The sequence below is a fragment of the Pithys albifrons genome, chromosome 3 (genome assembly GCF_047495875.1).
Source record: "Pithys albifrons albifrons isolate INPA30051 chromosome 3, PitAlb_v1, whole genome shotgun sequence".
NCBI lineage: Eukaryota > Metazoa > Chordata > Aves > Passeriformes > Thamnophilidae > Pithys > Pithys albifrons.
The window spans coordinates 17,825,302-17,835,784 of NC_092460.1; the positions used below are offsets into that span (position 1 = coordinate 17,825,302).

The 10,483-nt window shown below is 37.6% G+C and overlaps 1 protein-coding gene across 1 annotated transcript in view; it reads left to right on the plus strand.

Moving 5' to 3' along the window:
- The window catches only part of CACNA2D3 (calcium voltage-gated channel auxiliary subunit alpha2delta 3), a 395,617-nt gene extending 386,439 nt beyond the window's left edge, over positions 1–9,178 (plus strand). The window contains exons 36-38 of the mRNA XM_071549734.1: positions 6,374–6,486; positions 7,271–7,353; positions 8,198–9,178. Of these exons, the coding sequence (XP_071405835.1) occupies positions 6,374–6,486; positions 7,271–7,353; positions 8,198–8,290 (289 nt within the window). The 3' untranslated portion in view covers positions 8,291–9,178. The remainder of the gene's footprint in view (positions 1–6,373; positions 6,487–7,270; positions 7,354–8,197) is intronic.
- Positions 9,179–10,483: the final 1,305 nt, after the last annotated feature.

Genomic DNA, 10,483 nt, shown 5'->3' on the forward strand with positions numbered 1-10,483 from the left:
TGACAGTGAAGTCCTCAGGACTGTCTACAGCACCCGGTACTAACCGGGGCTGACCCTGCTGAGCATCCAAGATCCGACGGGATCGGATGGCAGGTACGGTCTCCACTGAGACTCGAACTCATGACCTTGTGATCAGAGTCCGGAGTGCTCACCATTACACCATGGGACTGCAATTGTAAAATACAGTATATAGATTAATAATTATTACTTAGAAACAGGGTTCTTTTATAGCAAAGTGCAACAATGAAGCATTTCTGTGAGAAAACAAGAATTACTTTTTTAACAAGAAACACACAGCATTATTTTTAGACAAGCTGAATTGCTTTTAATGCTGTGTTCAAATCCTCCTCAAATTACAGAGAAATATCTTCCATTCTTCAGGATAATGGGAAGATATTTTGTCTAATATTTTTGGTTCCACAAGCATAGTCTTATCCTGTAAGTGTCTTCAGGGTTCCATGCTGCTTGACATTCATTTTGTTCCGTCCAACATTTTTCAACCTTTACAACTGGTTGAAGAAAATAGGAAAACATGATTCTGAAAATCAGAGACATCTGAATGCTCTCAGGAAATTTATTACGATTCTTTGTTACTGAAACAAGTCACGCAGTGGTGTCACTGGCCACCAGCTAAAGGGAACATGTCTGCAAGCCAGGAAAAGGGAAATACTTCCATGCAAGTGACCAAGAAATAGAAGTATTTGGGAACCTCAATCTGAACAGCCTAATATGACTGTTTCCTCTCTTCCAGCTGCCTGACCTACCCTCAGTCCATTTAAATATGTTGCATTCAACAGGTTTCCATAAGCGTGGATGTGTCTGGAACTACCTAAGTGGCTGCTCATTAGTAGGGAAACCTCAGGTCCATGTTTAGTTTGTATTCCATCCAAAACTTAACATCAGTGGAGGAGGAAATGGATTACTTCTCCAGCATGGAAATACAGACACTAGACTGCTTAACAGTAGTATTGATTTCCTTTAATAGCAGATGCTACAGTTAAACAGCATAAAGGTTAAGTTTGCTTAGCTGGACAAGACACATCTCCTGCGTGTCTGAGATGGAATTGCCTTAGCTTTACCTGGAATTGATCCAGCCATGCTAGGAGAAGAAAATTGAAGCCAACAGCATTGCAGAGACAAGAGGTTAAGCCTACCACATATTGATTTTGCACCTTATGATTGAGGTATTTTCTAGTGAAGCAATGACCTGCATTAAGGAATGAAATAAGGGACTTACAGAAGTATGTGGTCTTCAAGTTGGCCAGTAAGATGGACTTCATATATCAGGACATACAGCAGATGGGAAGAAAAACGGGCACAGCTCTGCTTTGCTCCTGCTGTGCCTGTTTGTATCAATGTGGGAGATGCTCCAAAATCTCTGAGAACAGGCTACAGAGGCCTCATGACAAAGCCACCTCCTATAGCAGCTGGTGACCTGCCTCCCTCTGTCCCTTTCCCAAAGGGCACCATCACTGCTTGTCTTGTCATTCCTTTCCTCTTGGAATATCTCCCTCCCTTCCAGGCAGGTTGTCCATCTCCCAGTTGCCTTACTAGTATTTGCCATTGCAGAGGTTCAGAAATTGAAAGATGAAAGGAAGAGACCATGGAAAGACCATGGTGTGAAGAGAGGGCAGTGCATCAAGGGTAGTGTCAATTTAGTCCCTGCTCATCTACTGTATCTTTTTAAATTATTTCTCCTTGCAGAAGAAAGTATAGTAAGAAAAAGAAACTTATTGTAAGAAAAAGAACTGAAATTTTTGAAATTAGGTTTGGAGCTTTTTTGTTTGTGGGGGTTTTGTGGAAAAAAATATGGTAACAATAGAATTTTTATTATAATGGTATGAAAAAATTTATATATACAAGCAAAATGAAGAGATTCAATTAAAAAAAACAAACAAACCACACCAATCAGATTTGAATGTAAAGTGCTGGCTCTTAGAGCAGGTGTTGTAGCCTGCACTTAGCTTTAGGTATCACGTTTCACCCTGGGCAGGATGCACTCCTCTGCAGGATCACTATTCATCCATTAAAGAGAAGGAGCCTCCTGCAAAGGATGACTCAGATCACCAAAACCAGGCTCCTGCTCTGAATTATCCATGACTAGTCTGTGTCTCTGCATGTGCTCTGTCCAGAGTTGGAGGTGATTACCTTCTAACGTAGCAACCTGAGTTATGTGCAAAAAGGCAGTTGTTGTGACTCCCTCCAACATCTGTTTTACACTCTTACTGTGATGCTTTTCAAATTCTAGGTTGTCTTAAGGAGTTAGAAAAAACTAATTATCTGTAGGAACAGTCATTTAGCCACCAGACACACATGCTTTCTTATGATGTCTTCATGAGCACAACTTTACCAAACATAATTATAATTGCAGCAGGACTTGAATTCCAGATCGTTTCCTATTTCATTCCACAATGAAAAATTAAATTTCAAGGAGCAGATTAAGTATTGCATTTTGAGCAAATATTTACTATTTTGAAGTAAAACATGAAGCTTTTTTCCCCCCCAAATTAATTTGTATAATATTTATGGAGTTGTTTATATATGGATCAAGACAGAAACAGGTTAGAAAGAAAGAGATAAGGTGTGTGACAAAAGTGTCATGTAATGCTCTGACTCAAAATACAAACTTCCTTACAGAAAGTTCTTTTTTTTTTTTTTAATTAGCAAAATATTTTGGCATGACTAGATTTTCTTTCTCCTCTCTCTACCCCTTTCAAGAATTAAATTTCTTCCTTCCTCACCTTCCCTGCAAAACCAAGAAACAGTTTGTTTTCAGGTCTGTTTTAAGCCTTAGAACCTGTACCTCAAATAAACCAAATTAGTTGCTCAGTGGATAAGAGATAGAGGAGAAATCATTAATAAGCTTCTTATTGACTCAATGTGCCTTCAGCAGGAACCCCAACAGTTTATTCTGTTTTATATTTGGAGATATATGCAAGGCAATTTCTGTGCCACTACCAAATGATGATGAGGATACTGATGTAAAGGAAAAGGATTCAAACCAGAAGATTTACACTACTTAACACAAAATGACCTTTAGAAATAGTCTTCACAATATTATGTCCGTTAAACATAGCCTTTCTTTTCATTGTTAAACCAGCAAAAAAATTCAGCCAACCCTCTTACTCTGTCCTTGAGAGTTGGCTTCCATATTGCCAGAGACACAAATGCCAGCCTAAGCCAGCAGGTGTTCAGAAATGGTTATTGTAATAGAAACTTCAGAGACTCACAGTGGAGCTCACTAAAAGACAATACCATTTTCATCACTTTGTCAGCAACTTTATTTCCCACTGCAGCCAGGGAAGCTGTTTGCTGGAGTTTGTTCTCCCTTGCAACTGAGCCTTGGCATACACAGTGAAACATTTTGGTGGAACGTTTCAGTCTTTGAAAGGCTTTGGTCTGACTGTGTTCATGCACCTTTTGTTTTCTCAGAATGTTTCATTCCTGAGACTTACCAGCATGAATGTTCAAAATGAATTTCAGAGATGCATATGCATGTCACCGTGGCAACTGCAGTCCCAACTCAAGCAGCAGAGCTGCTGCTGGGACGATTGTGTGCTTTATGCAGTGTGGGCATGGAGGCAGTGCCATGTGAATTATCTGAATAGGCACACAGCAGCTATGGGGATTATGACTGGCAGAAAGTTCTTTGCCATTGATCTGGTGATGGTAAGAATATCTTATGCCTGTAAAATGATCTTAAATTAAAGCAGCTGAAAGAAGCATAATTTGTTTGTGCAAACTATTAATAGAAAAGAAAGATAAAATGAACATTTTTGCCCTTATTTGTTCTACTCAGTGTTCAATCCTCTGTCTTCACTTGTTGATGTGTTAATGCCTTGCCTGTGGCCTCACAATTCCAGGACTGGTGAGGACTCACACTTGGCTTTACAACTTCATTTCGAGATTATGTTTGAGAATTATGAAAGAGAAAACATTCATATCCTGCTTGTGGAGGAAAACATTTTCTTTTTAATTTACCTCTAGTGGGATGGATGAGAAGCTAGTCCTTTCACTTTACAAGATATTAGTTAAACTATTGTTGTGCTCTATGAAAAACAATGTTGCAGTGAGCAGAAAGTTTCATTGCTTTATGGCTCTGTGTGACAGCCCATGTTCTGTGGCAGTCATCACAGGGTTAGACACTTCACAATCAACTGCACTAGTTAAACAGACTTAGAATTGTAAGAATATTTACTGTTTGGTAAAACTGAATCAGTGTAATTAGTTGATACTTGCGGTATATTTCCTAAAGTAGCAAAGAGGATTTTTTACTTAACCTAATATGTGGCCTTTGCAGTTCCTTTAATTCATAATTTCCATCAATCCATTCATATACTGCATCCCTAAAATTGACAAAAAAGTAAAAAATTATGAAGGCTTGTAGTAATTAAGTGACACAGAAAATTTTGCTAAACTTGGTAGTGTAGCTGGATAGTAATTCACTCGGCATCATAGCTCTGTAGTTAAAACTTCCTTCTGAGTTGAAGTGCTTTCTTATCACAGCTGCCTAAAGTGATAGGAATTTTTTTCCCCTCTCAACTTAGAGGAAGTAATAGTCTGTACTGTACAGCCCTTACTGCACCCTAGGGAAGTGAGTGAAAGAAGAAACAAAATGGGAAATTTGCCCACCTTTCATGAACTGGCACCTTTAAGCCTGTCTTTTCACAGGCTTCAGTATTCACCTGGGGGCCACAAAAAAGGGTATCACAAAAGGCCTTGGATTTGGGCACACCACAGATGAAATAGAAGAGTAATTACCCCCTTCTCAGCAAAAAGTGAAGATAATCATTTAGTATTCAATTGTTACAGCACTTTATGTCCTTCGGGTCCTTTTCTAAGCTAGTTTTAAAGATGCAATAAATATGAGTTTCAGACAGCACAAAATCCAAATTGTGTCAACTTCTGGGAAGAAAAATCATGGGTTTTCTCCCTTTTAGCTTTTGATTTATTCACAGCAGTTTTGAAAAATTCATGCATTACAATTTTGGTGTGATTGTCTGCTAAAGATTTTCCCTCCTTTCCTTTTATTGGCCCCATTTCTCCCACACACAAATCCACAAAGCCACAGATGCTCCATTACAATGATGTCAGTCTTGCTACATGCTCCAGCTGTTTGGTAGGTACATTTATAAAGTCCAGCCTTTTACATTATGCCATAAATGTATATTTCATGTATAAACATAAAGCTAACATATTGCAGATCACTCTAAGTGTAATTTTAATGGAGGTTCAGTAAGTTTAAAAAATACTGAAAAGTGTTTAATCTTTCCGTTGGCAACATTTTTATAGTAAGTTTTCCAATATTTTTTTTCTTAGGCTAGGTTTGAATATTCCCTGCCCTCTCCACTATTTCATCTTCTGTGATCTTTGGAAAAAGCAGGGAGTTATTTTAGTAAGACAATATGCATTTTGAAGAAAGATGTCTGAGGAAAAATATGTTTCTCTCCACATATTCTTGGTGCTCAAACCCTCACTTAACGTTCTGTACATTTACCAGGAAACCACACTAAAAAACACCTCATTCCTGGAATTGCCAGCCTTCAGTTATATTCGATATGGCAGCTACTCTGCTGATAGGGCATATGAATCCTAACAGATTATTTTAAAAATTCATCAAGAATTAGGTCTGAACTCTAAAGTCTTTCCTAGTGTTGTGTCCTGAACTTCAAACAAAAGGCTAAAGAGTGCCTACCTAACTCTGCCTTCTGCCCCTTTTCTCTTTGATATGTGTTTAAGGGTTCAGCTCATTGAAACTCTGTGCACCCCCTGTGCCCACAGGACCCTTCCCTGGTCTCCTCTAGGTGTTTTCTTTCTTATATGCAATGTCTTTACTTTTCGTTCTCTTTTTGAGTTGCCTACTTTGTCTTAATTTGAATATGGAGCTGAGTTATCACCATATTTGTACCATTTAGTCGTCATTATTCTAAAATAAATCACTTAGGAAGATTTTGAGGCTTAATCTGTTTTGTTAGCACAGTAATAAAATGGCTCTCAAGAGGACAGATGAAAGCTGAGATCAGTAGTTCCTGTTGCTTCAAGCAAGACCCAGAGTGCATAAAGGCCCTAATAGAACTGTAGAGGCTGAAGTTTGGGACCATGAGCTATCAATACGTGGCTACAGAAGAACCCTCCTTATTTATGCAGCTCAGTTCCATTCCAGACCATAATCACCCAGCTGTATTCTGTGAGCAGAGGGAAGCGTTGCCCAGTGCCCTCTGCTTCTACAAGCTATGGAGGTAAAACATACAAAGGCAGTGATATTTGTGTCAGTATTACAGGTGGTGTTGACATGTTCAAAAAATCCTAACAGACCCTGTGGCTCAGAAATGCAGGTAATTTCACCATTATTTGTTTTCTTTTTAACTTGCAGGTCTTTTGTTATCCAGCAAATCCCAAGCAGCAACCTCTTCATGGTGGTAGTAGATAATGAATGCTTCTGTGACTCTGTCCCACCAATTACCATGGCACCTATAGAAATAAGGTATATCCTTTTATTTAAAAACTTGTCAGAAAGAGATTCAAGAAGCAAATATTGAAAGATCTCTTATAACGTAAAACGTGCTTTGCATGACATCATCACCCATCATAAAGTGCTGGGGCTGTTTGAAATTAAGCCAACTGAGAATGTGTTCTTACTTTTACTCTGTTTTATGAGAATTCACTTTTTGCTTTTTTTTAAGGAAATACACTTAGGTGGATCTTTAAGTAGCAAAAGGTCATAGTCATCTTTACATAGCTGAACATGTTACAAATTAGGCCCTAACCATGCAATTTCCTTATAAAAATGGAACTCCTGATATTGGAACTTATGAAACTCCTTACAATAGAGATATTTCTTTATTTTAGGGTTGCACTGGAGCATTGAGAATGTTTCAGAATCCTGCTTTCCAAAATACAGCAATGTAAAAAGTAGATATATGTATCCCTTGATTTTCAGTTGTCCCACTTTCTATTTTGTGCTGCTCTGTAGTTCAGGATTTGTTTTCTCCCAGAAGTTGGAATTTGCCAAAAGCAGCCTGCAGTGTGCTCTCATTGCAGACTCACAGAAAGGCAGGTGAGCAGTGCAAGTGTACGTGATACTGTCAAAACTACGGATCACAGAGAGGAAGGCATGAGAATTACTTTCTTTTTCCTGTGGTCACCACAGTATCAGCTTAGGGGTTTGATGGAGAGGCACAAAGGAGGTACAAGATTTTCAGTGTATACATTTCAAAACACTCCCATAAAAATTCAGTTCTCAGAACATCTCTCCTTAACTGCCTTGTACATAATGAATCCCTTAAATGTGAACGTTTAAAATCTCAGAAGATAAGAAGACGCCCCGAATCTTGTCATGGATTTCACCCTGAAGTAAGTTTCTCTCTACTTTTTCTTTCCTTTGGACTCTGGTAGATGTTTTATTTCTCTTAAAATAATAAATAGGAAAGTTATCTTCCAAGATGCAATGTCAGGAAATATGGAGAACACTCAGTAGTAAGGGAAGTGAGTGACTTAGTAAGTGCTTCAAATCTTTTTTTGTACTCACGCAGGCAATGTCTTGCCTTGCTGCTTTTGCAGACTGTTTTGTAACATGTAAGAGAACATGGTAGGATGTGAGCACAAACTGGCAGCCAGGAATATCTGAGAACTTACTGTGGCTCAAGCACTGACCACAAGACTCCTCATGAGAGATGGTTGGGAACTTTGTGCTCTTAATGTTTCTTTTGGTAACTGGCATCAGTACCTCAACTGTCGTGCAACAGTCATTGCCTTTACACATAATAGAGCTTGGGAGGGATAGTGGTCCCTCTGCCACACCGATATGCTACTCTGTGTTCTGCCAAATATCTTTGTACATGCCAAGGAAATCTGATAGAGACTGAGATGTGATTGCAGTGGCTTGTACAGCATATGTTCAGAGACATCCCTTTTACTGTGGAGTGACTATATTTCATGCCTCTGATGGTGTAAGAATGAGACCTAAAATATGATGGAGAGGTGATTGTGTGATCCTTATTGAGAATGCTCACTTTCAGTCTACAATCTAAACTTGTTCAACTCAAAATGTGGACCTGTATTACTTCCTGAGAGTATTTAGTTTATGGGGTTTGTTGTTTGCAGCAATGCTCTTATACCTATGAATTTTGGTAAATAATAATGTATTATAAGTGAGTTTAGTGGCTCGTATTTATTTTGCCTTATTTTTTTTCTTTAGGAAAATGCAAGAGAATGTGGTGGTGTCTCAGGCCTTAGTGCTAAATCCTCTCTTCTTCTTCTTCCTCTGCTATTGACAATTTTCTCAAGGTGACATTGACTGATGTGTTGAATTGGCATGCTAATACATGGATAAACTGTGAACTGGGGAATGGTGCAACATAGAGGACATGAAATATAGTCAGAGCATCAGCATTTCATGATTTTAAACTGTTGGTGATATAAATTCTTAAAGATATGTTGAAAAAAGATTTATCTTTTTACTTTGCAAGTCATGCAGGTGTGAATTTGGCATATGGTAGTTATGATTCATCAAAAAAAGGATTTGGTAGATAGAGTTGACCATTGCTTTGTCCCATTGAAAACAATTTAAAACTGTGTAATTTTTTCAATAAAGTATATTAAAATCACAGTTTCAGAGTGTATTTTAAGTATCCTAATATGTGTGTTCCAATAATGAAAGATGGGAAGAAAATAAAATTAATGGATGATCTTTTATTATGCTTTTAGCTTGTTTATGAAAATATCAGAGAAGAAAATGAGGAGCTTTTACAATAAGGCAGAATAGGTTTTATTAACAAGTTAAGGAAACACCTGTGTGTGTATGAAGCTGATCAGGTAATATGTGGTGCTGAAATAAAGTGAAGGTTCGATTTCTGGAAATAGCCATAAAACTCCTTATCTGCATTTAGAATGTGACCCAAAGCCTTGTCTCTAATTTGGGCAAGCTTTAGATCAAATTGGTTGGTTTGGTTGCAGATGGAAAAAGTACTTCTCATCTGTTTCAGCTGATAGGAAGATGTGTAAAATAGCCCATATAAAAGGATGACACTGTTCTGTTAAGAGTTTTGCCCTTTAGATGTCATGTCAGCTTGTTGGAGAACATTCATAAACAGAGAAAGTTTGGCCTACATCTGTGTCAGCAGAACTCATTATTGTTTTTCACTGAGGCTCCCTATCAGTGGGCAAATATATTTTTTTTTTATTTTAGCCTTTATATTTTTCTTTGTAAGGAGAATTAGAAAATAAAGATAAGTATATTCCTCTTTCAATTGGTAGCAGTGTCCCTGTTGTGGCTATACTTGCTTAAGATCTTGATCTTTGAACTATATTAATCTTTCAGTTTTATACAAAGTAGAATGCTATAAAAAATAATGTGGCAACCTAAAAGTATAATACATTAAATGCAAAATAAAATGCCACTGTTCTAAATCTGGTGCTTGAAGATTGCTTTTTCCTGGTTGGGAGTAAATCTGCTTTTAGCCTTAGATAAATGCTAAGCAGATTTGCTATGTATCTTAGCTGGGAACAGGGAGCTAGGCCACTGAGAGAGGCTTTGTTTTAAGGAATACTATCCAGCTTGTAAGAGGAAGAACTAGTAAAATAAAATTTCCACTTCAATGCTTTAACGGGTTCAAATGCACTGGTACTTCCTCTGATTCTGAAACTATACTGGTCTTTGTCTGGGTTCATAATTTTCTTTTCCTCACCTCTTTTTTTTTTTTTTAAGGAGTGTTTTTCTACAGTCTTTTCTGCCCTTGCTTGTTGGTCTCAAAATCACTCACTATGGAATAATTTTCCAGCTGACATTCAGTCAATCTGTTGTCCTAGCGACATGCTCTGTTTACTGAGCTAATTGGAAATTCAAGGCATTTTCTCCACTTGGAACCACACAGATATCCTGCCGTTCTTTGCTTGGTTTTTCTCTGAGCTCTATTCCCCCTTATTCTCCATCCTTCTTGAAAAAAAAATCATGTCAATACTTTATAAGTAACGTATTTTAGATTCTAATTTTCCTTCTGAGTTTCCAGACTGTACAACGCTGCAGCCTCATAATGCTTTTGCACATCTAATGCTCGTTCTTTCCCAGTGCTGCTTATGTTGAGAGTGTTTATAACCAACACAGTCCAGGTGATTTTTTCTTATTAGTGGAAAGTGGAAATAAAAATCTTTCTCATTAGAGCTATTGAAAAGCTTTGCCTACATCTGTCTGATGTATAAATCATCATTGCTTATAAAGGAAGGAAATACACTAAAGGAGAAAATTCATTTCTACTGAACCTAGATGAAAATGCATAATAACAATTCATTGTTAATTTTTGAAAGAAATGGGCAGTTTTTAATTAGAAAGGAGCCAGGAAGGGACAAAAGAAATTGAAATGTAACAATCTAAATTAATATTGTTAAAGAGATTAAAATATGGTTATGTAACTGAATATTGCTCAGGGAAATGTGACAGTTCATGTTAACACATTAAGACAAATTTCCAAAAGCAGAATGCAGTGGT